This window comes from Nyctereutes procyonoides, unplaced genomic scaffold, assembly GCF_905146905.1.
Source record: "Nyctereutes procyonoides isolate TBG_1078 unplaced genomic scaffold, NYPRO_anot_genome, whole genome shotgun sequence".
Lineage (NCBI taxonomy): Eukaryota > Metazoa > Chordata > Mammalia > Carnivora > Canidae > Nyctereutes > Nyctereutes procyonoides.
In genome coordinates, this window is record NW_026575048.1 from 39118293 (window position 1) to 39145509 (window position 27217).

The 27217-nt window shown below is 54.5% G+C and overlaps 1 protein-coding gene and 1 long non-coding RNA gene across 4 annotated transcripts in view; both read right to left on the reverse strand.

The window, feature by feature from the left end:
* The window catches only part of ATOH8 (atonal bHLH transcription factor 8), a 30622-nt gene extending 10316 nt beyond the window's left edge, over positions 1-20306 (reverse strand). For all 3 annotated transcript variants that reach the window (XM_055327532.1, XM_055327533.1, XM_055327534.1), the window contains exons 1-2: positions 19509-20306; positions 11349-11540 (exon numbers count right to left, since the gene is read on the reverse strand). In XM_055327532.1, the coding sequence (XP_055183507.1) occupies positions 11349-11540; positions 19509-20294 (978 nt within the window). In that variant the 5' untranslated portion in view covers positions 20295-20306. The remainder of the gene's footprint in view (positions 1-11348; positions 11541-19508) is intronic.
* Positions 20307-23893: 3587 nt separating this feature from the next.
* LOC129511155 (uncharacterized) lies at positions 23894-26861 on the reverse strand. Its single transcript, XR_008664755.1, has 3 exons — positions 26589-26861; positions 24177-24249; positions 23894-24013 (listed from the first exon to the last, which is right to left on the reverse strand). It is a non-coding gene; the product is annotated as an uncharacterized LOC129511155 (long non-coding RNA).
* Between the last annotated feature and the right edge of the window lie 356 nt (positions 26862-27217).

Here is a 27217-nt window from a genome sequence, read left to right on the forward strand (position 1 = left end):
GGGGCCTCTGTCTTGTTCTCCACAGTGACCCTGCACCTAGAACAATGCCTGGTACATAGGAAACAGTCAAAAGTATTTATTCTTAAATAAATATGCAGGGCCCTCATGGTTTCTTCATCTTTTTCTGCTTATATGACTAAAGAGACTGAACAAGTAAGAATCACTGTGTGTGTATGCGAAGGGGGTCGGTGGGTCCAAGTGGGTCAACCTTTGCAAATAACCACACTGGCTGTCCACCTGCATCCTGTGTGTGTGGGTAGGGGGGGATGCGGTAGCAGGAGAGCATCATTGTGTCACGGAGTGTGTGGGTGATCCTCAGCAGCATCTTCTACCCCCTACACAGGAACTCAACCCACCCATGTAGGAGCCCCCGCCCCATGTGACCCTGACGGACGGTGCCTACAGGCACTCTAGGACACCTGTGTGTGTACACACAGGACAGCAGAGGGGGCGTCCTCTGCCTGGCAATGGCATCAAGTCCTCGGTGGGCAGCCCAGTCTGGTATCTATTTTCTAAATCACTGGGTAGGCAGGGGATGCTGGGGGTCCCTCTGCCCACCTTCCTGGTGCCCCAGGAACCCCTTCCAGCTGACAAAGCCCATTCACAGACATTGTTTCATTGAAGCCTGCTCACCCATGGCCACTTTCCTCCATGCTTTAGGTGAAGCAGAGCTCAGAGAAGGCAAGTGCCTGAGATCACAAAGCTCATGAGTGGCTGGGCTGCCACTCAGAACCACATCTCTCAGCCCCACGGCCTTGTACTGGCAGACACCATCTGCAGTTCACACTCCCACCCTGGGGGCAGCAGAGGACATCGATGGTCTAGATTCAGAAGCACCTGTGTCCTGAAGCTGAGGAGTCTAACTCGCCCTGCCCGGCCTGCCCAGCTGTATGACCTGGGTGGCTTCACCTCTGGGTCCCAGCCTCCCGATCTAGCTGCCATGGTAAGAAATGTGCATGTAGGCTGCTATATAAGTCAAGTGAGTAATAGACACAAGAGGGCTCTGCAAACTATAAAGCACAGTGCAGAGAGGTACAAGGTCACTAGTGACCTGGCCTGGTCCTTCAGGTTCTTTTAATCTCAGTGCTATCAGCTGAAAATGGAGCTACTGGTGCTCACTTTGCAGAGGCATGGTGAAGAGTGAACAAGCTTATGGAAGTGGGGCTCTGGAACTATGGTTAAGGTTGTAATGCTGGTTAGCCCCACTGAGATGAGAACCACTGTCACAAATCAGGGTCAATCATCCAGGGATGAGCCATATGGCTGTTTAAGCTTGCTGCACTCTTGGCCAAGAGAGCCTATGTCTTTCTCAATTTCAGGGGGAGCACCCCTTCTTCCAGAGTAGGTAGGGGATGTCTGGGCACGGTGACTGAACTGATGAGGAGAAATGTTCTTTCCAGCAAACAGCAAAGTCCCTGTACTGACTTTGTATGCAGCAGGAGGATGAAGTTCTCAGTGCTGTGGCGGCTACTATGCAGCCATGAAGCAGATTAGACCATAAGAAGCAGCCCTGGAGCCCAAGGAGCAGCCACTTCCCTTCACCTGTCCTGAGAAACAGGAGCCCCTACTTAGTTTAAGCTGCTGCTTGAGGGGGTTCTGTGATCTGCATTGCAAAGCTTTCCTCACTGATTCAAGAGAACAAGGATACAAACTCCCCAAACAGGGGCCTGAGGGAGCACCAGGACATTTCCCTGGTTGTGTCCTGAAGCCCCTAGGTTACCCCTCCCTAGAGTCTTGGCCATCAGCATAGGAATATTCAGCCCCCGCTATGTGGATTTTAGTTAAAGGAATGTAGTATCATTATTTGGGGGCCTACTATTTGCCAGAAGCTGGGACAGCAAATTGAAAGGGCCCCCAGTCTGGTTAGAGAAGCAGGCACTACACAAACACCGTATAACATAATGTAATGTAGTGCTGGGGTTACATATCACATAATATATCGTATAACGTACCAGCTAAAAATACGAGGTAATGACATAGCATGAACTCCAGTTTATCACATAATACGACATCTTATATCATTACTTCATAGCGTATCACAAGACACGCTCCTGCATTAGACTAGACACATCCCCGAGGTGAAGGCAGTAGAGCGGCCATGATGCCGAGGAGGCATGCTGTGAGGCCCTGAGGAGGAGACCCGGCAGGGGTCAGGGAGGGCTTCCAGGAGGAACTGAGCCTTCCAGAATGAGCAGGAGTTAGCCGGACAGACAGAGGAGAAGGGCATTTCAGGCAGAAGGGACATGAGCACAGAGGCCAAAAATAGCCCCTTTGGGCGAGGAGTTCCTTGTTGCTAGAGTATAAATTGGGACACAGGGAGTGACCAGCTGGAGCCGGGTCACTGGGGGGTAAGAGTGTGGCCTCCACCCATGGCCTAGGGGGAGCCCCCAAGGGTCCTGAGCAGGGAGTGAGGTGGTCAGACCTGGCTTCTGGCAGCACTGTCAGGAGGGGCTCAGGTGGGGGCCCGCTGAGCTGGAGCAGCTGGGCCAGGTCCCAGGTGGCTGTCAATTCCAGGCGGAGAACAGGAGGGTCTTGAAAGAAAGAATAGCTCCCTACTTCTCCCTCCAGAAATAGGGTTACTAGGAAGCTCAAGGAAGGCAATTATTAATATTTTCCCCTAGAACCACTTTCTGGTCTGCTAGGGCAGGGACGTGGAGAGTGGATGACCGGCTCAAGGATGGGCAAGGGACTGGGGCCTGCTGGCACCCCTCTGATCCAGGCCTGTACCCACTGTGCTGGGTACAGGGGCTCAGGCTTGAGCAGTAGGCAGGGCAGACTTGTCCCACCTCCCTTGTCCTCTGGAAGCCACAGGGCTGGAAAGCAATTTCTGGTCACTGGGCCGACTCCACACTATAACCAGAGGCCTGGGGCCAGTAGTCATTCTTTCTCCAGGCCCTCCTTATCTTTGGCCCCATGAAGGCCAATTTCTCAGGCAGAGACATGAGAGGGAGGAGGGAGTTAACAAAACAATTTCACATAGTTTGTGCATCAATTCCTGAGTAGATCTGGGAGGCAGGCTGGGCATCTTCCCGATAGGACACTTGAACAAGGCCACCCAGTCACACAGACAGCCCCAGGGCAGAGCTGAGCTGGCTTCAGAGTCCATACCCAGACACCTGCCCACTGAGACCAAGTGGAGAGGGTGGGTCTCAGCCCGCTCTGAGCCCTTCAGATGGTGAGATTACTGGCTCTGAAATTGCGATAAACATAAATATTTGGCCTTTCCAGAGCTGCCTCTCTCCAACTAAAATGGAGAAGGAAGAAGAGGGGAAAGTGGGCACAGAAATGAATGCAGGGGACTGGGTACAGTGTAGATGAGACACACAGACGCCCTCCAATGCCCAGAGTCCCTGGCCTCTAAGGGAGGCAGCCACCCATGCAGGACATCAGGCTTTCCCCACTGCTGTGGTGAGGGGCTCCTGAGCTTCTGGAACTGTTGGGATGGCAGGTTGGGGGACAGTGGGAAAGGGGTGCAGGGAATTGAGAAAGGAAAGGGGAGACCCCCCAGTTCCTAGCCTTGACCTGTGTGCACCCCTCCCACATGAAATCATCAGCCTCTGACACTCAGGAGGCATCCCGTTCCCAGCCTCCTCCTGCGCCTGACTCCCAGCTCCTCATCCGGGCTCCAGGGTTGTGAGGAAGGCGGGCAGAGCCTCGCCATCTCCCTTCCTCCCCAGTGTTGGTGTTCCAGCTGCCAGCTTTGCCCCAGCACCCCGTGGCCTCTGGACAGGCCACCCGGTGACTGCTCCCAGGAGATGCCCGGATTCCAGGCAGACATCTCCCAGAAGCTTCTGGCAGAGGCAGCCAGTTCTTAAAAAAGGCTTCATGTCATTCTGCAATCAGCTGAGGGGCCCAAGCACAAGGGTGTTTATCAATGCCACCGTGTTCCCCCAGCATCTCCGTGTCGCTCTCTGACGAGCCCACGGGGGTCTGCGTGTTATCTCTGTCACCCTGACACTGTTGGTGTCTTTGTGCCTCTTGTCCAAGCCCTGAACACCGACGACCTGGGCCCTGCCCACAGCGTGCCCTCCCGGGCACCTTCCTTCCCGTCTGTTCCCTCCAGCTGAGGTTTTGTGAAAACAGGCACTTCCAACTATCCCCAATTTTAACAGTTTGGAGAAGGAAGAGAGTCTGGCAGCGTCCAGGAGAACTAATGAGGTGGTCTTCAGGCACCTTAGAGGAGAAACAAAAGTCGTAAGTGGTGTAAGAGGAGGGAGAAACAACATAAAAAGAAAACGAGAGGAAACAAAATAAAAACCAGAGATAAAAAGTCCAGAGAAAACAGCGGCGCCTGAGAAACAAGGATCCCAGCCGCCAACTTTTACGGCGTCCAGCCCTGTTATTCATAAGCGAGTTTCCTCTCTCACAAAGGACCTTTTGCACGGTTTTCCCTTCTGCCTCCAAACCAGCTGCTCGCGCTGTTGTATCCTGAGTGATGATGAGGCTCTGAAAGGGTTTTTTGGGAACAGATGGCCAGGGGAGAGCTGGGGAATGTGCCAGCAGCGGGCTGGGCGGGCTGCCAGGGCCTGCGGTGACTGAGTGCTTGGGCTTCCAGCTCGCGTGCTTTCCCTGCCCTCTGCCCTCCGTGGCGCCAGCAGGCCTTCCCAGCGAGCGCTCGGAACATCTGGAGTCTGGGGCTGCCAGGAGGGGGGGCCGCGGCGGCCGGGCGGGGGACCCTCTGTTCCAGCGGAGCTCCCATGGACTCCGCCACCAGGCCCGCCTCGCAGAACAGCTAATCAAAACCACAGCGCCCCGAATGGGAACCAGGCGTGCTCCCAGCTGCAGCCAGAGGCCGCCAGGCGACTTAACCCGGTGTCAGGCCTCGCTGGCGGTGCAGCGCTGGGGGTGCTCAGAGCTGATGACACCCCCGGCCTCCCCCCCACCCCACCCGGCGCCACCCCCAGCGCCACCACCAGTGGGCTCTTCGCTCCCTGCAGCTAAATGGAGCCTCCACGTGCTGCAGCCCAGCTGCTTACATAAGAGCTGCTGCTCCGGGGCAAGGCGCTGCACCCGCCATTTGTGGGTACAGGCCACCCCGCTGGGCAGTGTGCGAGCTTAAGGGCCCCACAGGCCTCCAGAGGTGAGAAGCATGGAGTTTGAAACCAAAGAGACACAGGCTCCAAAGGGCTCCGCCACTTGTTAGCTATGTGGCCCTGGGCAAGTGCCCCCCCACCCTTGGCCTCAGGTTCCCCTCTGTGCAATGGGGGGGAGTGGTCCTAACTTGCAGGGTTACTGTGATATGAGGCGCAGATAATGTATGTGAGGTGTCTGGCAGACAGTGGGCACTTACCCCCTGGTTGACACGATTGTTGGCGAGAGTTTATTAGAATTATTACCGTGCCCAACCAAACATGCATGTTTTTTGGTATGAATCCATGAACTTTAAAAGCCCAGGGAATTTCTGGGTTGGCTGCACACTGCCCTCCCCTTATGGGTGCAGGACCAGGGGTTTGGGCTGAAGTGCTAGAGAGGGAGGAGTCCTCCATTCAGAACTACTCATCCTTATCTGACTTTTGGTTGATCAGTGAATGACTGATCCACCCCAGGCACTGCCCTTTACTGATATACTCCTCCATGGGGTTCTATATATGAACTTGTTACCTTACTTTTATAAATTCCTGAGATTTCCTCTCTGGCATTCACTGAGAAACCAGCCCTTTCTTAAGTGGGACCTTGTCTAATTCTTCCAGCAAGGTGGCAAGGAAGGCATGTGGGTTCTCACTTTACAGATGAGAGAAGGGAGGAGGGAGAAATCAGAGAGGTTAAGTGACATGCCCAAGGTCACACAGCTAGTAAGTGCCGGTGTCAGGACTCAAAATCAGGTCTCTGGCCCCAGAGCTCTATACTGTGATTCTGTGTCACAGTCTTGCTGAGGGTCTCCCTGTTGGGCTTTTGTATGCCTTAAGGTTCAATGCCAGCACTTCAGAGAACTGAAAAGAATGGCAAAGTCCAACTTAACATCCACCTACACAGATACCCTTTCTCCAGGGTCCTGGGCCAGGGGTCACTGACCTTCTGCAGGGATTTCCAGAGGGACACCCTGGCTCAAAGAGGTGCCTAGGGAGGAAAGGGTTCTCTGAAGGATGTCTGCATCCCCAAGGGCGATCAGCTCAAGCATCAGAGGGGTCTTCCCATGTCTCTGTGATTTTCTGATCATGAGTGGTTGGTTGGTTCTGTCTTGTTATGCCCGAGACTCCGGGTTTTCGTTTACGCACAGCATGCTGGGGTGAAGGGAGGAATGTATGAGTGTATGTCCAGAGAGGAGCAATTTGGAGATGGGGACAAGAGGGAAGGTGAGGAGAGTGTGAGAGAGGAGGGAAAGCAGCACCCCGCCTCTACCCCCACCCGCTGGGACCACCCGGGGAACATCAGAGGACTGAGTTCCACCTGCCTTCGCCTTCCGGGGAAAGCTGGCTCTGAGCTCACCTGTGAGGCTCCCCAGCCAATGATCCCTCCAACCCAGGCCCTGCCAGACTTTTGGACTAATGATGTCAAATGTGAGAGCAGAAACGGCAGCTGAGAGAACACTCTGTGTTAGAGCAAACAGCTGGCGACAAACGTCTATGTAATTGGAATGCCAGAAAAAATAAATTGCATCCATTTTTATGACTAGAAGGGAATTTGATGGTGGTTTCCCACCCACCCCCCCCCCCTTTTTTCCCAGCATAGATGGATTCTATGGGCTTTAAAGGCAAATGGTATTTAACTCAGTAACTTGGCCAGGAAGATTTGGCAATAGAACCTCTTCTCACATACCCACTTCCATGTGGGAGGCAGGATAGGAAAGGGCCAGAGGGGCCCCCCACACACACACCTCTCTTACTGGCTAAGGGACTCTGGTCAAGTTCTTTGAACCTCAACTTCACTATTAGAGCAATGGGATGGCACCAGCACCCAGCTCGAAGGCTTGGTGGGAAGAGTCACGAGGTGATCCATCACAAGACCTAAGCACCATGCCAGACCTGTAATCTAGGATCTAAGAACCTCAGGTATTATCAGTGTTCTTGGAACACACTGCGTGGGGGTCCCAGCATTTCCTGTGGGCAACTTCAGATCTGTGTGAAATGCCCATGAAGGGCACAGGGAAAGTTAAGAGTGACACATGTAGTCATTCAGACAGGAAAAGGGACTAAGGTGACCTCAGCTTGGAAAACTCAACCCGAAAGGGCCTTAGAAATCACTTCTGATGACAACTCACCTTATAGAAGTGGGCACTGAGGCCCCAGTGGGGGTGACTATGTACATGCAGGTGGGGACAGAGCTGGGACAGTGCCCCTTGGTAGACACTCTGGGGACACAGGTGGCTGGATCCAGCCGGAGCAGGAGCTCTTGCTTGAGACTCTGCCTCATGTGTTCTGGGGCTTGGGTACAGTCCACATAAACAGCAGGAGCCACCAGGTCCTGTTTGAGGACTGGGCTCAGTTACTCAGGCAGTAAGGGGCCCCTCGAAACACCCTTAGTTCCCAATGACCCCCAACCCAAAACCGATGTACCACCTCAGCGTGTCCCCAGCACCAAAGCTACCGAAGTCTGCACACGAGATGTCTTTCCAAAAAGGAGTCAGGATGCCCTGGGACCTGCCATCACCAAGAAAAGCCTCCCCTGCCTAGAAAGCAGCAGGAAAAGAGGGAAGATGGGAAGTCAGGCGGAGCTGCACCCACTTCAGGGCTTCCCCCAGCCTAGATCACCCACAGGGTGAGGAGCAACCCAGCCTTGCAGAGCCAGCCTTCCCCCAGCCGGCACAGCCCGGGGGGCCCTACCAGCTGTCCAGGCTTCTGGAATACCCTAAACTCAGGGCATCGCGTCCATGTCTTCTCCCCCATCCTCAAATGGCCTGCAAGCAACCTGAGGGCAGGGACTTGCCAGCCACTTAGCACCAGGGTTTAAACTATGCGGTCAATGTTAGTAGCTGTTCTTATTACTCCATAGGTTAAAGTTTTTGGAAAGGGGCATCCTGGATTGTGGGAAATAAGTCCTTTCCTATTCTGCAGGTCTGGCAAACACCCCCACCCCCCACCCAGGTGTGAAACAGTCCTGTTGTTCTTCCTCTTTCTTCTCCGCCTCCTCCTCCAAAGCTCCTAGGAGTTGCTGCTTTAAAAACAGGAGCTGCAGAAACATGGCCCAGAGCCAGGTGCTTAGCGTGCATTATCTCCAGCTACAGCCAGAGTCAGAACTGAGCTCTCCAGGGCCCATCCACTCCTACCCGCCCCCAACCCCTACCCCCATCTCTGGGCTGGGCGGCCTCCTACACAGGCCTCACTGCATGATGGAGGCTTCCAAACGAAGCTCTGAACCCTCAGAGTTGTGTCCCTGTGAGGCTCAGAGACAGAGGACGCGCGGGTCAAGGGATGCAGGTCTCTAGCACCTGGCAGGGAAGGGCTGAAATGGGCCAAAGATGGCACCTGGGGCCTGGTGGTGGTGGGGGGCAGGGAGCTGATTCACTTTCCAGCTCATTCTTCACAGGTGGGGGCACCAAGGCAGCTCACTAGAGCTACAAGGGATCTCAGAAGACATTGCACATGATCTCTCAAGGAGGTAACCCGAGAAAGGATTACCCAGCCTCTTGAGGACACATTAACTGTGAGCAAGCCACTGAGTGAGACAGCTGAAATTCCTATCAGTGGTGCTAGTGAGGGTCACCACTGTCATAATTGCCATTTACAGAGGACTTGAGCCAATCACTTTCATTGGCACGTGTTTTCTAGCTACTTCCCTTCTTTGAGCCTGGCTCATCCCCATCCCCAAACCCTCAGTAGCCACAGGGGAGGGGGACAGAGGTTTGATCTGAGCTCCAAATCCATTTACTCTGTCTACAGGGACTACGGAGGCTCAAGCCCCAGTGTGGAACTCACTGCACGTGTTTAATAAACACTGAATGAATGAATGAATGAATGAATGAATGATTGATCAAGTGAACTTCCAGGGACACCAGGCCCCTTGGTTCTGGTCAATAAAACGGTGGCCTGCCCCAGCTACTCAGGGCCACTGGATGGTCTGGAGACCATCCCTGAGGACACCTCAGGACTCACCTACCTGCACGGTGACAGACATGCAGGAAAGCACAAGCCACAGGAATGGGGTGGTCCTGTGAACCCCTCCAGCTTGCCAGGGCTGAGTGCTGGGGCTGGACAAATCCTCAGATGTCCCGGCAACTCCAGAACCCTGCCCATCTAAGTTCCTTTGACAGTGCTGATTATGTATAGGTACAGCACTTGGGAGACAGCAGCCCTGGAACAGCCACCCAGCAGGAGGGGTCACGGAATGCAAGCAACCCCACGCTCTTCTGAGGTGAGGCAAGACCTCTACTTGGATGCAGAGGCTGGGAAGTGCCTGAGAAATCACTGATGACTGATGTTCCCACCATGCCCAGTCATCAGCCACAGAACTGAGGTTTGGAGAGGTAAAGAAATGGGATGGCATATGATGACACAGCTGGTAGGTGATAAGGAGGGACTCTGATGCCCTGAACCACCACCTGCCACCTCAGTCTCCCAATCTGGACAATGGGGAGTTGGACCAGATGGTCTCTAAGGTGTCTCAGAATCGAGGTGATTTCAGGGGAAGCCAAAACCTCATCTCTGCTGGACATCTTCACCCCACTCCCCTTCTGTCCTCCCCAGCCCAGGCCACTACCTGCTCTAATCAAGGAACAGGGAAGGAAAGGGGCCTCAGCACTCCTGTCTCAGTGTATGAGGGGGAGTGTGTGTGTGTGGGGGGGTGAGGAGGTGAGGAGATGAGGGGTGGATTTGGAGCAAATGGTGCCTGCCCATCCTGCCCATCCACACCTCCAGGCTGCCCGAATGCCAAGGGAAGTTCACCCAGAGTTTACAAACCTCCTTTGTCACAGAGCCCTGCATGGAGCCATCAATCACGCCTTTAATTTACCCGTGTCACTTTCCAGAGGAAAGCTGCCCTGCCAGCAGCCAGTGGTGCTTCCTCTCACCCACTTGATGAGGACTTCATCTAATTGGTCCACGTTAAATCACTCCCAGGAATGCAATGTACAATTACTGCAGCAGCAGCAGCAGTGGCTAGCTGGCGGCGGGGACATGCATGGCCCTCCCTGGCAAAGGCAGGAGAGTCCATGGGGGGCCACCCTGGCCCAAGGCCCAGAGGCCTCTGGGAAACCTGGAGAACCCAGAGAGGAGCCTTTTGGAATGGGAAGGGGGGGGGGGGCTCGGGAAGGAGTGTCAGGGATGAGAGGGAAAAGCAAACCAGGAAGGAAGGAGGAGGTGGAAGGAAGGAGGGAGGATGCCAGTCACCGGGCTCCCCCACCTTCTCCATCCCTGGATGCCCAGGGGAACCAGGCATCTCTCACGGGCCTCTACCCACCTCATGGATACAGACTAGGTCCCACGCTCTGTGTCTCTTCCCCTAGCCTCATAGGAACAGAGATCCAGAGGGCTTCCATAAGCCTTGCTCAGTACTGCCTGGCACTGACCCCCAAATGGAAAGGGTGGGAGCACAGGCCATTTAGGGACCAGAGCTGTGCCCACCACCTTTCCCCCTGCACACATTTCTCCAAACACATCAAGCTCTGGACAGGCTGTTTCCTCTGTCTTGAATGCTGTGCCCTGCTTCATCTTCCTGGTGACCTCCTGGTGGTCCTGGGCCCAGATCAAAAACCACTTACAGTAAGATGCCCTTTCAAACTCCCTTGGGCACGAGAGGTAACCTGTCCCTCCTCAGCCCAGCCTTCCACCAGGCAGGACAGACCTCTAAGACCACCTTGCCATACCATACCACCTGTATCTGCTGGCAGTGGGGTCCCTCTGACCATCCTGTGAACTTCATGGGGACTGGGACCATAGGTTTGTTACCTTTACATCCATGTCCACATGCTTGGTACATGGCTGGGGATCAGCAAATCTCTCCCGAATGAATGAACGAACTACGAATATCACTCGCCTTAACTCATGGCCTCAGGTAATCCACAGGCCAAGTCGTACTCCCAAACATGCTGAAGAGCTCTCCTGGGCTGTCACCCTGCTCAGAGGATCTCATTCTGCTCATTTTGATACATCTCTCAGAGGCCACATGGGCAAATCAGCACCACAGAAAACCAGAAAGAGCTTCAGATACCATCTTCCTCATTAAGTGAGCAAACCCAGGCCCAGAGGCTCAGGGTGACTGTCCAAGGTACCCGCTAGCCCCGTTACCAGGAGTAGCGTCCCTCCCATAATCCCAGCTGTGTGAGGAGCTCTGAAGCTGGAGTGACCCCCAAAACCTCTAAGAGGCTCATCTTGCTGGCCCGGTTAGAAGCCTGAGTGAGAGTGGGATGCCCCAATTTCCGTTCCCATCTCTCCTGTCCCCCTCCAGAGGCTGCTGCCCCAGGGGCTGGCACATACCTTGCGCTTCTTGGCACGTCCCTCAGCCTGCAGGGTGCGGGTGCAGCGCTGCACACACTCAGAGAAGCTGAGGTTGCTGTGGTCGGCACTGTAGTCGAGGTCGGCCAGCCGCGCCAGGGACAGGATGTAGTTACAGGCGATCCTCAGGATGGCCAGTTTGGACAACTTCTGCCCATATGAGTAACACGGCACCTGGGGGTTGAGAAGGCATCAGGAGGGGCTGCCAGGGTCTCTGTGCTGAGCATGGCCCAGCAGGGCACCCTGACCAGATAGTCGTGGGGCCACCCACAATGATGTCCCATTGCCCAAGAGGGGACTGCCAGGCAGCAGATGTGGCCTGTCTAATCCTTTGACCCGGATTTTATTTTCTAATCTAAGTACCCACTGTTTTCCTCACACACATCTCAAACACACATCTCAACTCATCCACTCACAAACTCCGGGAGGCATCCATGTTCCCATCTTGTAGGGGAAAAAAACTGAAGCTCAGCTTAGGCCCACAAGGCATTAGAAATGAAGCATGCGCATTACCACCATCACAGGGCTCTGTCCACCCGCCCTCCCTAAAAAGAAGTCTGTCTGAGAGAACCCACATATTTCATATTTTTCAGCTCTGATATTCCACTCACTCGCTTATGCAGCAACACTTGTTCTGCTGGACACTGGGGGTCCAATTGTGAATAATAACTTGGTTCCTGATTTTAGAGAACTCACACTCAAGAGAGCTGTTACAGTGTCATAACAGAGTTAGGTACCCAGCACGGTGGGAATGTACAAGAAGGAAAGTGCCAGTGCTTAGCTATGAGGGCTTTCTTTTTCCTTTCTCTTTTTCTTTATGCTCTCTGGACCTGGGTCGCTGTTGGGCATACAGGTGCATAATATATATTTACAGCCCCAACCAGATTTGACATGCTTTTCAGTGACTCATTGCCAAGTGGACACTCACTAATTCCATAGGGGTTTGTATGGGGTGAAGAGATAAGAGTCTCTATCTTTCTACACTGTCCACCAATGTTTGTACTGCATGAGCAAAAAGCGATGAAGACTACAGCTGAGCTCTGTGCTGAGGCATGGAAATGACTCCACCAAGTCCATCTGACAGGTGCGAACCGACACAGCCTACTGCTCCTCTGATATACCTACCATTCATGTAAATGGCTGGACTGTGCTCACCCAGCCACCATGGCTCTGGTTTCCTCCTCTTCCTGGCTCTCCAGGATTCATACACAGCATCCACCTCTACCACTGATTCTGGTACTCATCAACTGTCATCCCACAGAGTGGGTCACCGCAGCATGTCCATTCAACAAGTATTTGGTGAGTATCCTCCATATACCGGGCATTGCTCTGGACCAATGGTCCTCTACTGGGGATGATTCTGTGCCCGGGGGAAGTGTTGGCAGTATCTGCAGACATTCTTAACTGTCAATATTGGGGAACAGTGAAGGAAAGGTGGTACTGGACCCTACTGGTTGGAGGCCAGGGATGCTACTAAGCATCCTGCAATGCACAGGGTCCTGGAAGGCCCCCACCACACACAAATGCTCAGCCCAAACTGTCACTGGGGCAGAGATTGAGAAAGTACAAATAAGACAGTCACCACAGATGGAGACCCTACATGGATCATCCACTTTGTTCTCACGTTGTCCAGGAGCTATCTGACCTTCCCCACCCAACCCTAAACCAGGGGCATGGGGAGGAGCGCTGGAGCAGGCACCCGCACTTAATAATACTCTAATAACCCCCCAACCATTCTTAACTCCCAATTATTGTCACTCATTTATAGGTCAGTCTCTGTGTGAGCTGTTGGGGAAGGCCCATGTCTGTAGGATCTAGACAGGTCTTGCCCACAACAGGCCCACAAGAGGGTTTGCTGAAGGAGAGAATGAATGAGCAAAGGAATGATTTATCTCCATGTTCTCCAGGTGGTTCCAGAATGTTTAGAAATGTGCTCAAAACCTTTCCTCTCTCAGAGGATGAAGATCAAGCTATTCAGTGTAGAACTTAATCACACATACCTTTTGGTCATCTGGGTTCAACTCCCGACTCTAGCTCTCCCTGGCTAGAAGACCCCAGGCAGCTGACATGACCTTTCCAAGCCTGGGCTTCCTCTTCACCTGCTAACAGGGCTGCCCTCACAATGTGGTAGGATTAAGTGAGATGACAGCACACGGCACGGAGTAAGCCCTGGCACAAGTCAGTGAGTCATTATGATTGGGGGCTGCAGAATTGTCTCCAAGGAGGGGCTCCAGAGCAAATGAGAAGCAGGAGAGCTGGAGCCAGGACACAATGCCTGCTCATCACCAACTCCCCTAGCCCCCCACCCCCACCAGCTGGGGTCCTGAAATGGCACCCATCTCAGAGGCAAGGTTTGCTGTCAAATCTTCCAGCAGCCAAGGAGTGGCCCCTTACCAGACGAAGCCGAAAGAGGGGCAGGTTGGTGACAGAGAGAATGCCAACACCTGTGCATTCACCCAGCCCTGGCTGTGGCTCCAAACTCATCCCAGAAAAGCCAAGAAAAGCCAGCAGAACAATGCACTTTGCCTGTTCCCAACCAGAGTGCAGAAAATCTTCCTTTATCAGCCTGAACAAATAAACAAGGTCTGTGGGACAGAAAGGTTCCCGGGAGTCCTGGCACAGGGGAAGGGTGTCTCAAGAGCCAGCCCTGCACCTCCGCCTCTTCTGCACCCCAGGAGGGAGAGCCTATCTGCAAGAGGCCCTTGGGTGCTGGGCACAGCTCTGTGACACAGGTCCCTACTGTTGTTTTCTTTTTTTTTTAAGTTTTTTTTTTAATTTTTATTTATTTATTTATGATAGTCACAGAGAGAGAGAGAGAGGGAGAGAGAGAGAGAGAGAGAGAGAGAGAGAGGCAGAGACATAGGCAGAGGGAGAAGCAGGCTCCATGCACTGGGAGCCCGATGTGGGATTCGATCCCGGGTCTCCAGGATCCCGCCCTGGGCCAAAGGCAGGCGCTAAACCGCTGCACCACCCAGGGATCCCCCCTACAGTTGTTTTCACCTAGGGGCCAGGCTGGGAGTTACCTGGCTCATTGTGCCCTTGGCCCCTGAACAGATGGGCTTTTCTGCCAGTGGGGACTAGGGATCTCGGGAAGGATCTGCACATGGGGATCCAGCATCATTGCAGGATTGCAGAGCAACAGATGAGGCCAGGACCAACCTAGGGGCTCCGCCCAGGTTCTGGGCCAGATTGCTTCTATCAAAACCCAGATCTGACAAGGAAACCATCCATCAGGCTCTAGTTGTGTGTCTGGCACTACGGTAGCTATTCACAGGTAGTTTGTCCCATTGGAAACCTTCCCCAAAATAAAGGTTGATATCCCAAATGTACATGAAGAAACAGAGAGGTGACATACTGGGCCCCAGTCACTCAGCTAAGACCTGAAGCTACCCAAGGAAGGTACATGGCCACTGAGTTCCCCAGGCTCCCTCCACCACAGCTGGCCACATGTAGGACACTAGCAGCACCTTTTGGGCAGCTCACTCCTCCTCTTCCCCGTCCCCTGAGTGGGAGGTGCTCCTCAGCTCACATGGGTAAGTCCAGACCCTCCCTCCTGGTGCCCATGCCCCAGGATGCAGCCCTCTGGCCCCGGAACCCCGGTTAAGAAGTACCCTGGGCTGGCCTGGCAGCAGGTCCTAGTTCTGGGAGGTGAAGGAAGGGTGGAAAGAGCTCATCTGAACTGCAGGCACTTACCAGTGACTTTGAGAGATGCCTTCAGCTCTCTGAGCCTTTAGTTCCCTCATCTGGAGACTGGGAACAACAATGCCTACATTGTTTGTCCCTACGTGATTGTTGGGACCAGGCCACCCCTGGCTGTTTATTGTGATCAACTAAGGGTATATTTAATACAATATCTATATTTATCTTTAAACAGCCCAGTGAGGTAGAAATGATTACTTCCACTTTACAGAGAAACACTTGATGCCTTAGCTGGGCTCTTTCCAATTAGCTGGAAAGACTAGGGATTTGGATGAGTCTTTAGGTCAGGGGATGGGCAGGCTGCCTTTGAAGCTGAGGATGGTGAGTTCTGGGCTAATAATCCCATGGGACTTTGGCCTTTGTGCTTACCAGCCACCCCATCACCTGCAGAGGACCCCATCAGCAGTTGTCGGCTCCCCTAATCAAAGGACACAGGGCAAAGGAGGCAGCAGCGTCATTTGCCCTCAACTCCTAACAGATTGCCTCACTTCTAGGAAAGTAAAAGGACCTGCTATCTATCGTCAGCACTGGGAAGCCTTCTGTTTGGTCCAGCCCACCATGCTCTTAACCAGGAAGGGAAGAGCAGGGAGCTGCTTGGCCAAGGAAGTGCAGGTGGGGGAGAGGCCCTCTGGTCTGGTGTGGGGGTGGGGTGTGTGTGGGGCAGATGGTCAGGCCATAGCACATGCCACCAGCCCAGCTGCACAGGGCCCTCCCTGCGGCCTCATGTGAAGGCCATGTGTGCACAGCTGGGCCTGGCCTGGGTGCGGGGCTGCTCCAGGGCCAGGTGGGAGGGGGTTGAAAGGAAAGCCTGGCCTTGCTGGTTGGGTGTGGGGAGAGGCCAGAGTTCTGGCCTTGGCCTCCTGGCAGCACACTGGGACATCTGGTGTATGTGCAGATTTCCTCTCTCCCCTCAAAACTTGAAGCCCCTCAGCCTTTATGGAGGGATAGCAGCCTCTCGGGGCAGATGCCCAAGGTGGCAGTGAGGAGCCCTCAGGGCCTTGCTGTAATCTGACAGATACAGATTCAGGAAGGGGATGCCAAGCAAGTGGAGCCTGGGTCCTCTTCTCTGCTGCCCCTGGAGTCTCCCAGGGGATCCTCACCAAGAGAACTCAGGATGGGCCGTGAGGGGACATTGGGATGGTACCCCCAAACCTACACTTCCCTTAGTCTCAGACCCCATAGGATGTCAGGGGGCCATGACCCCACATGGATTCAAGAGGCTGAGAGGCAGAGCTCTTAAAAGCCTGGGCATTGGAGTGACTCGCGGACTCTGATTAGAATCCAGGCTCTACAGTGACGGTGGCACACAGCTATGCAGGCTGTGACTGCACCAGGCCAAGGAGGCACAGCACATTCAAATCTAGTGAATGGTATGCCAAGGAGCTACACAGTGCAAAACCTACAAGGCCCCACGTGGTTGCAAAAGGCTGCGAGAAGTCGGCCAACTTACATGAAGCTCTCTGAACCTGTTTCACTATCTGTGAAATGAGGGGGAGATAATAATAATAATAACAATATCACTGTAACATACATAAGGTGCCTAGCACAGTGCTCAGCACAAAGCAAGCATCTGATAAATGGTAGTTTCTATGAGTGCTGTTAAAATGAATACAGAATGTTTATTTCCACATCTCTCAAGGCCCTGCCTGGCACTGAGGACACTATAAATGCTTAAGGAATGTTCATTCCTCCTCCAGCCCCCATGCCTTTCTTTATTTGCTCTTTGCAAAGAAGCTATGTGGGGGGTGAGCCTTATCACCATTTTCCAGCTTTAGCAACTGAATCCCAAAGAGGGAAAGTAACTTTCCATGGTTATGCAGAAAGCATGCAACAGAGCCACCATTCAAACCGTGGCCTCTGGACTCCTCATCCAGTGCTCTTATAACCATGTCAGGAAATTGCTTAGGGACACAAAACTCCAGACCAGAGCCATAATCCCAGAACTGATCTCAGTGCTGTGATGGCAGAGGCTTCATTTTAGGCAGAATCATCCTCCTCCTTTCTCTTCTTTGCCAAGGGCCCATTTCAAACAGTCAAACTCGAGCCTAGATCCAGAGCTACAGCCTATCTGGATCGGGGTATGAGAATGTGTGTGTGCATGTGTGTACATGTCTGTACCTTTCACATGTGGGACTGAGGACCAGAGGAGGAAGGAGCTCCTTTAGGACGTAGGGTTTCCTCCATCAGATGGGTGCTGCGGTGGGTGCAGCCGCAGCCCCTGGCTCTGAGATCACAAGTGTCCTACCTCTATCTCCTTCCCTCCTAGATGGCAGGCAGATGCCCACTATGGCCTGGCAGCTCTCTGGGGAAAGGGACAGAATGGTCTGAGCAAGGAGAGAACAGACAGGAGCATGCACCTCTGGGCCTGTGTATTTGTGTGTCCTCTTGGCCATGTGTAATGATCATGTGTCTAGACATAGGTATGTCCCTGAATCTGCCCTTTTTATGTAGAACTTCCCCACAGAAAGAGTACGACTGAAAGGAGACTAGGATTTAAATAATCTCATCTCAGACTCAGCCATGTGGAAACCAGCTTCCAATTGTTAATAAACATGACAGATACAGATGGCACTGTGGGAAGCATTTGGCCAGGCAGGCATTCCAGAAACTGCTATCATCTTCCCTAACCCACTAAGCAATCTTGGACAAGTCTCCTTCCTTCTTTCTCTAGGCCTCAGTTTTCCATTCCATTAAATGGGGTAATTCAACCTGACAGGATGTTGAGTTCAAACAGGATGGAATATTACTGAAAAACCACTGGGTAAATGAGATGTTTAGCTGAGTTCAGTACATGGAGACCATGAATACTTCCTTGGAAATGAAAGAGGCAGCCAGAGGGTCAAAAGGGGACATGAACTGGTAGTCAAAGGACCTAGGTGGCAGCCCTGCCCTGCTTCTCACCAGCTGTGACCCTCTGGGCATGTGGCCTCCCCAAACTGAGAGCATTTACCTAGTTGCAAGGTAAGCAGGAGGACAGGCATCTTTCTACTACCCACCTGTCATCCTTCCATCCTGCGAGTAGGTTGCAAGATGCTCTGTAGGATGCCACCCTCTCCAGGCATTCAGACGCAGACCTGCTGCCCAAGAGTAAGCCTGAGTGTTCCACTGGGCACACTGCCCAGTGACCCAACTGGCAAGGCTGGCCACCTCATTGACCAAGCATCTTACCCAAATCCAAGCAAGACACTTTGGCTTGACTCATAGAGCCTCTTTTCTCCCAGGAGCTCAATCCCCTTCTCATGGATGGACACATGCACCTGTCCTCTCCACCCGCAGGAAGAAGAAGAGAGTGGGATCCAGAAAGAAGATCATGTTTTCTAAAACGCTTTGTTGTTGGCTAAAGCCAAGAGACGTTGAGTAACTTTCTTGGAGACACACAGGAAGTCAGCTGTAGAGTATGCCAAAAACCTGAAGTCCAAACCAGTCCCATCCACCCCTAATCCTCCCCCCATTCCCTGTGTGGGGGGGTGGGGGCAGAGGGTACTTACTACCTTCTTCTTAGATGTCCCTTCTCTCTAAGAAAATGAGAAGTCTAGAATACCCCAGGGCAGTCCCAGTCTTGTTTAAAGTAATTGCAAAACTGCTCCTCCCCACTACATGTAATTCTCAGATAACTGTTCTTCTCCATCCCCCTAGAGGACGCTGTCTGGTGAGGGCAGCACCCACCAGCCCCAAACTGAGAAGCCCGTGGCCCACCCCGGGACTAGACTCTGAAGATCCCCCAACTAACCGGTTCCCTCAGTAGGAGATCTGCCTGCTTCATTCACCATGAGCTGAAGGTCAGCAGCGGAGGGTATCCCCTGGGAAGGCTCTCACCAGCCAATTCTTGAGGCTGCCACTGGGGAGGGAGAGGATACAGGCTTGTAGCCCGGATGCTTAAGGATACCAGGGCGATGCGGTGCCCGGCACCAAAGCAGCCTGAGTGTAGGGGTATCCCTTCTGGAAGGTAAAACCAGGTCCACTCCTCCGCAGCATCTGGGTCTCCCAAGACCCAGACCACGCTCAATGCCCAAAGGGGAAGGGTCTCCCCCTCCCCCCTCCCTTGCCAGGGACAGATTCCTACATTCCCTCTCTCCACTTCCCACCGCGCTCCGGGGGCTGGAGAAGACAAATACTCGCTGCCATAAAAGTGAACTACGAGGGCTGAAGTCAGAGGCGCAGAAGGGTCGCCCCCCGGGGGTGGGGGGCGGGGGACGAGGCGGCGGGGAGGGGGGAGAACCAGGCCTTTGCCCGCACTTCGCAAGCTGAGATCCGTACCAACGCCGTGGCCAAGGTTACTGCCCTGGGAGAGCTCCAACCTGTCTGGGCCCTGGGGCCGAGCGGGCGGGAACCACTCGCCCCTTACGCACAGCCTCAGCCTCCCTGGAGCCTCCCCGCCGCTCGCCCACCCACTCCGGCAGCCGTCCCGGGGCGCGGCGAGGGCGCGCGGCTGGGAGCCGGTACCTGCTTCCTGAGCGCCTCGAAGGCGGCACTGATCGTGTGCACCCGCGTCCGCTCCCGGGCGTTCGCTAGGAGCCTCCGGGTCTGCTGCAGGGCTTTGATCTCCGAGGCAGCGGTGGTCGCTTCGCCCGGCCGTTTCCTAGGCGACGCGGAGGCATCCGGGTGGTTATTGTAAATTACGTGTGAAATTGACGAGTAAGAACTTTCCCCGGGGCGCGTGGGGGGCGCTGGGCGCACGGACGCCTCGGGGGGCGCGGGGGGCGCCGACGGCGTGGGGCGTGCAGGCGGGGCGCACAGCAAGATGCGGGGACGCAGGCCGGGCTCCCGGAAAGGCTGCGCCTCGGGACCCCCGGGTCCTTGGCCGGGGGGCGGCGGCGGCGGCGGCGGCGGCGTGGGGAGCCCCGGGCCCGCTGCGCCCAGGGCAAAGCCGCGTTTCCGCGCGTCGGGGACCTCCGGCGCCCGGGCGCCCCGGCGCTCCCCGGCCGGGTCCGCGCCCCCACCTGAGGGCACGGCCGGCGCCGCCGGGGCTGGCACGGGGGCCGCGACCGGCTGCAGCCTCTGGGTCCCGTCGCGCAGCCCGTTGGCGGCGGCGGCGGCGGCGGCGGCGGCGGCGGCGGCGGCGGCGGCGGCGCCGTGCTCGGGCGCTTCCAAGTCCAATCGGAAAGTTTTATAGCCGTTCGCGCGCCGCGCCGGCTCCTTGCCTTTCCGCTTGAGCTTCTTGAGGCCGTTGAGCTCCTTCACGCACACGGTCTTCCACGGCCCGTCCTCGAGCACCGGGATGTGCTTCATGGCGCGGGCGGCGGCGGGGGCGGCGGCGGCGGCGGGGGGCGGGGGCGGGGGGCGCCGCCGTGGGGCTGCCCGGGCCGCGCGCCCGCCGCGCTCGCTCCGCGCGCCGCGAGCCGGCTGTGCCCCGCGGCCGCCGCGCCCCGCGCCGGGGAGTCTCGGGCTCCCCCTCTCCGCCCGCGCTCCTCCCTCCCTCCCTCCCTCCCTCCCTCCCTCCGCCGCGCCCGGGGCAGCTGCGCCGCGGGCTCCGCGAAGCCGCCGGGCTGCCCGCTCCCGGAGCGCTCAGAGCGTCATCTGAAGTGGCTGCCGCCTCGCCGGCGTTTCTGGAGAACGCCCGCTGCGCTCCATCTGTGTTTGTTTAGCCTCAGTTTACACAGAAGCCCGGTTCGCCAGATCAGTCAGCGCCGCCGCCGGGAGAGGGGCAGCTCCTGCCGCCGCCGCCTCCCAAGCCCCGGCCGCCCGGGCCGCGAGCGCCTTTAAAGAAACAGGAAGCATTTTTCAAAACAGCTGGGCTGCCGGCCGCCTCCTTTGTCCGCGTCCTCTCTCCCTCCCCCCACCCCCATCCCTTCTGTCCAGAACCTGCCTCCTCTGGCTCTCCCTCCCCGCCCCCCCCCAAGCCCGGGGCGCCTCCCTTTCCCCCCGGAGGACGCTCCGCTCCCCGCAGACCTGCCCCGAGCACGTGGCTTCTGGGCCCTTTGACCCTCTCCCCAGATCTGAGCCGGGCCGTCTCCACCCAGGCTGGCTGACCTCCGGGTGACACAGCAGCGACCTTCGGCACCCAGCGCCTCCGGTCCCAACTCACCAATCGAGGAAAAAAAAAAAAAAAAAAAGACGGAGCGAGGACGTATTGGGCGGCGGGGGGAGGGGTGTGGGGTGGGGAGTGGGTACGGAGCAGGGTGGGGGAGGCAAAGGCTCTTCATGGAGGAGACGCACATTCCCACAACATGGCAATCCCGCCACTCCGTCACTTGCTGCAGCAGGGAGGCCCGGAATAGAAGGCCTAGGCCATAGGGAAACTGAGGCTCTGTAGAGGAATGTGCTTGCCCACTGTCACACAGCAAGTCAAAGAGGCCTGCAAAGAGGCTGAGAGTGGACCCTTCCGTTTTGGGCAGACCTAGCATCTGTGAGATTCTGCAGGCGCCTCACCCCTGGCCGCCTGCTAAGCTCGGATTTACTCATCTATGAAATGAGGGGTGCCCCCGTCCCAGCCTTGCTGTGAGGATTGAAGCCCCAGGCACACAGGAGATACTGGTCAAATGGCTTTGCTTATTATTGTCATTAATGACCAGATCTGCCTCTCCCTGAGGCAGATTTCTTGTGTTCAACCCCAGCTCTACCCTCTACAAATGGAGTGATCTTGGATGAGTCACGGAGCCTCTCTGTGCTTCCCTCTTCTTGCGCATAAAACGGAGGTAATGATTATACCTTCCCCCTGAGGTGGTTGTGGAAATTGAGAATATGTGTGCAGGCGCCCAGAGCAGTGCCTGGCCCTAAGGGAGAGCTTTGCAAGTGCCCACTGCTACAGGCAGGGGGCAGAGGTGGACTCCCCAGACCTTCAGTTCCCAGTGCCATCCCACTGAAGACTCTGGAAGGAAGGGGTCAAACTAGGGAGCCCTTACCAAGCCTTCCCTGGAGAACCAGCCCAGGGCTTTGTCTCTCCCGGGTCCTTTCTCTGAGGCACTTCCTCCTAAAGGCAGTGGCAGGTACTTTAAGCAGCTTGGGAGAAGAGGATGGCCACTCCACCCTGGTCTTGGGCTCTGGCTTCTGCAGGTACTGGGATCCTCCTCTTTCTGGTTTCAGCCCTTCACTTCTGCTCCCAGACCCACCATGGGGCTTTTCCTGTGAAAATGCAGGGGGAGGCAGGTGACATGCTGGCCTGTGGCATGCAGGGCCCTGAGAGATAGGATGGCACTCTAGGCAGAAGGTTGAAAGACAGGGGCATAGAGCTGGGACCAGGAGTCCATGATAGACCTTGGCTTTTCCACTATTGAGTCCCAGAACCCCGGGGGTTCTGTTTTCTCCTCTGTCCTTGAGGATGGTATTTCTGTCCAGTCTCTCAGGGTGGTAGGTCAACGACTTTGACGTTGGGCTTCAAAGATACACTCGTGTGTACACATTCACACTCATGGAGGCATCCAGTTTTCTGCCTATAGTCAATCCAAAACCTCATCTTTTTCACTGAGATGGATCATCATAATGCATGTGCTCCCTGAGGCACCCCCCTCCATGGACACCCAGCATCTTCCTGCATCTTATCTCCTAAGACCAAAGGTGTGCCCCAGAGAGGAGACCTCATTCACCTGTGTCTCCCCACTCAGCCCCAGGACCCTGGAAACCTGACTTTTGCTCACAAGTCTCCCACACCTCCCCTCTGCAGAGCGTGCTCGCCTTCACCCTTTGATGACTGGCTCCAGTCTCCCCTCCTCTGTAAACCCTGGCCAACTGACCACCAGAGCCCCCTGTCACTCTTGCTGGCCTCTGCACATGCTCACTTACAAGTCTGGCTGCAGTTTATCCTCCACTGAGGACCTGGCGGACCCCCCTAGGTTTGTGAGCTCCTGGAAGCCTGGTAAGTCTCAGGAGATGTTTGCTGAAGGACAGCCAGCTCTCATGTCCTTTACATTCTCCAGAACTCAAGCAGAGGCTAAGATCTGTGCTTGCCCACTCCTCGTGCATCTAGTCAGTCAGTGGCAGGCATGGGAGGAAAGCCAGCCCCCTGCTCTCCAGAGCTGCAGAGGTACCCTATGAGCCTCAGTGTCCTCACCTGTAAATGGAGATCATAATCTTTTCACAGGGCCATCACGGGGATTAAATTAGGCTGCATGTATGGCATGGAGCATAGTGATGATGTAGAGTGAGAGGTGGCTTTAGGCATCCCCCGTTAGCACACTGCCTTGGCTCCTTGCATTGTAGCATCTGGCCCCAGACTCTGGGTACAGTTGCAGGCTGAGGTGTCTATGGCTAGTTGGGATGGCTAGTGTGGAAGTCTCTGGCAGGACTGAAAATTAACCCTTAAGAAGCCAGGCTGTGCTCTAGAAAAAGCATGTATCTTGGCTGAACATTGAGGGCTCCACTGGTGCTGCCTGAGCCCCTCACCAATTCCCCCCAAACTGGAGATGGTCGCTGAAATCCCATGTGGGGAGAGGGGAAGAGAATGGATAGGAATAGTCAGCTGTGCTGGGTGGAGGTAGAGCAAGACTCAGAGCTGGCTCCAGTCTCCTGGGATACCCTCCTGCCCCCCACCCCTCACCGTGCTGCCTCCCCCCACTCAGACACTGGGGCCCAGGGGTTGGCATCACGCAAGCCTAGGAAGGATCTCTGCTTTGCCACTTACCAGCTGTGTGGCCTCAAGCAGCCTCTTCGCCTCTCTGAGCCTTAGTTCAATATCTGGGCATTATCCCCTTAGTTGGATAAGATGGAATGCATGTATAGGAACAGGAAGCAAACTGTAAAGGGTCCAGGAGTTGTGGAGGGTTCCTGTTAATGCCATTCCCAGTCCACCAGGTGGCAGATCTTCAAGGTCAAGGCTAGGGGCCCATAAATCAAAGCCTAGGGGCAAACCTGCATCCCAGGGCTCCTGATTCTGTCTTCCCAGCCTCCTTGAGAAACCCGGCAGAGCGTGAAGGAGAAAGATACCAGCTGGGCAGCGCCCCCTGGTGGTGTGACACTGTACTGCACATCTCCCTGCAAGGAACCTGCTCATTTTGAAGTCGCCTGTGGTAGCCCTGCAATGACAGTAATATAGATTTTGTGAATCCAGAGAGTTACCAGGATAAAATGGTACTTGAGGCTCAAGGCTCTGCTTGGGATGGCACAATACAGACACCCCAAGAAAACCTATGCCCTACATGAAAAACATCCCCCACTGAATCAACTGTTTGATATTACCTTGGGCTGGCACAGTGTGCCACTGGGAGGGTCCACGTGCCCTGGATGACTGGTCCAAGGAACAAGAACGAAGCTAGAAAGGGAAAGGAAGGCAAGCGCTCAGGGCTTAGGCTCCTGGGAACAAATGCTCCACAGCCAGGCAGCAATCATTACTTCCATGCAGGGACTGATTACAGGCTCTATTTCTCTATATCATTATAATGACCCAAAAAGGCAAACCCATTCTATTCTACAGATATGGAAACTGTTCCTGGAGGAAAAACTTGCACCAGAAAGAAAATAACAGAAGTGAGATTTGAACCCGGGGCAACTGACTCAAAACCCCAAGCTTTGAATCCTGTGCTTTGCTGCCTCCTGAGACCTCAGGGACTAGCATCTGGGGGATTGAGCAGCTAGGCTACATATAGTGCTGACCTTGTTAGCATCCTGGCTGTCCACCTGTCAGCTGAAGCCACTGGACCACCCTGGTGTGCCTCCAGCTCCTTCCAGGTCGGGATCAGATGGCAAGGCACCACTTCTGGATGTTCAAGGGCCTCAGGCATATGGATCTCAGATTTTGGGGTCCAGCATTGGTGCCCTCCCAGCATGGTTGAGTGGAACCTGCCCAGCAACTCCCTGATGTGCATGCAACACCCATGGGTGAGGATAGGACAGGTTGGCAGGAGGACGTTCATTGATTGCTATCTTCTTAGCAGGATGGCTTAGAACCTCGGACACTTGCTACATGAAATTCTATATTCCTGAATCTAGAGTCCTCATTGCTGCCTGCCCCAGTTGTTCCAAAGTGGATGTGTCTGTCACCCATTCAAGAAAGAGGAGGGAAAGTGGAAACTATGCTAGAAGGAAATGGGGTACATATAACTAGAGCACCCAGAGTAGTGCTTGCAGCAGCCCTAGATAGGACCACCCAGGGGAGTGATCAGGAAGCAGAATACAATCAGCCTGATGGCCCCAAAGCCTCTCCCTGTCTCCCAGTGACAGTGTCCACACCGCCACCATTAATCAACAGGACACTGACCCAGAGGACAGGGATAAGACATCCAGACAGGAATCTCTTCTGGACTCACTTTCCTATCTGCCTTCTACTTTCCTCTGTCCAAGTGACCTTTGCACTGGCTGTAGCCTTGGCAATGCTCTTCCCCCAGGTATCTTCATGGCTCATTCCTTCACCCCTTCTGCTATTTCTAGGTCACCTTAGTGAGGCTGTCCCTGAGCATCCGTGTAAAGTTTGTATCCCTCTCCTCTCTACCTCTTTCTTCCCTGCTTTAAGTTTTCTTTTTTTTTTTAAATTTATTTATGATAGCTACAGAGAGAGAGAGAGAGAGGCAGAGACACAGGCAGAGGGAGAAGCAGGCTCCACGCACCGGGAGCCCGACGTGGGACTCGATCCCGGGTCTCCAGGATCGCGCCCTGGGCCAAAGGCAGGCGCCAAACCACTGTGCCACCCAGGGATCCCTGCTTTAAGTTTTCAAGCAGTTACCATGAGGGCAGAGATTTTTGCCTTCTTTGTCCACTGCTGTATCCCAGCCTCTACACAGTAGGCACTCAGAATGTACTTACTGAATGAACAGAGGCCCACTGCACAGTTTGGACCTCGGCTTGCTCAACTATTGCTCAACCAGCTGCTTTGACAGAAGAATCAGTGGATCCAGAAGCAGAGTTAATCATATCACAGGAATGGCTGCTCTGACTACCAGAGACTGGGGGTCCTATCAGATTCAGTTTCTTTCCTCTGACTTTTGGTTTCTGAACTGATAAACTGAGTGGAGGACATTGAGTTTTAATCAATGGTCATCCATTCATTTGACAAATCTTGGGCCCATTCAGGTCTCGTGATGGGACGGGGGCAAAGTGCTGAAGTGTCCACATCAGGAGCTTCAGTGCAAATGACGAACCATTCCCATCGCCTCCTAGGTCCACCTTTGACAATTCAGTATGCATTTGTAGACCACTAACAGAGGCTAAGGATACAGCAGAGAGGAGAGCAAACACCCTTGCCTTCCAGGGGTAAACATTGTGGAGGGAGGGGTGGTGATGTCCACCTCAAGAGGCTCCTGGCCCAGGAGAAAGATAACTCAAGTCTGATGAGAGCTGCAAGACACAGTGTGAAGTGTTACATGCTGTAGGAAAAGCTGTGAGAGTTCTGAGCATGGCAGAACAGCTCTGGGAGACTGCCTGGAGCTTGAAGGGACATTTAAACCACATTGGAGAGCAGTGGGACCAGACTGCCTGGAGAAAGGGACATTTAAACCACGCTGGAGAACAGTCCCTGACAAACACCCACAGCTTGCTCCCTCGCCTCCTCCAAGGCTTTGCTGTCATGTCACTTCCAAGCTGAGGCCTACTCCTACCATCCCTTTACAACTGAACCACCAGCTTTCCTGCTGTTAACACACTATATGTTCTACTTACGTGTTATGTTCATGGTCTGCATTCTTGACCAAAAGAGATAGGAAGGAGCAGGGAGCAGTAGCACCTGCTCCCTTGCAAAGCCCAGCAAGAGTTCTTCCCATTGGTAGGCAAGATGGCAGAGGAGAGAGGAGATGGTCACATGGTACTGCCTGGACTCTGAGAATTTGCTGAAAAGCAAGGGGATTATCTGAGCCTCAAGGAGACCTGCCCAAAGAAGCAGCACTGGTAGCCAGGCTGTGCTGGGCACATACACCTCCAGAGGAGATGAGGGCTCCCCCCTGAACAACCTGTGTCTCCAGGCTCTCAGCTTTCTCTGACCAGCATCTGACTTGGCCTGCCCTCTCCTGTCTTCTTCCCTCAGCCTGACTTCATACTGTCCCTCCAGATTCCTTCATTCTAACGGCCCCTGATGGGAAAGGCCCAGGGTCTTCTTTGCTTTTCCTCTGCTCCTCCTCTATGCCCCAAGGGTCCTGTTTCAGCGAAACAGCATTACCCATCATACTAACTTAATGTCATTAATGTTTTACCACCTTTGTGGTTTTATTGATTTATTGATTTGTTTGTATTAATTTGTATTATTAATGTATTGATTTGTTTATAGTTATATAAGAACTTAAGAGCATAAAGCC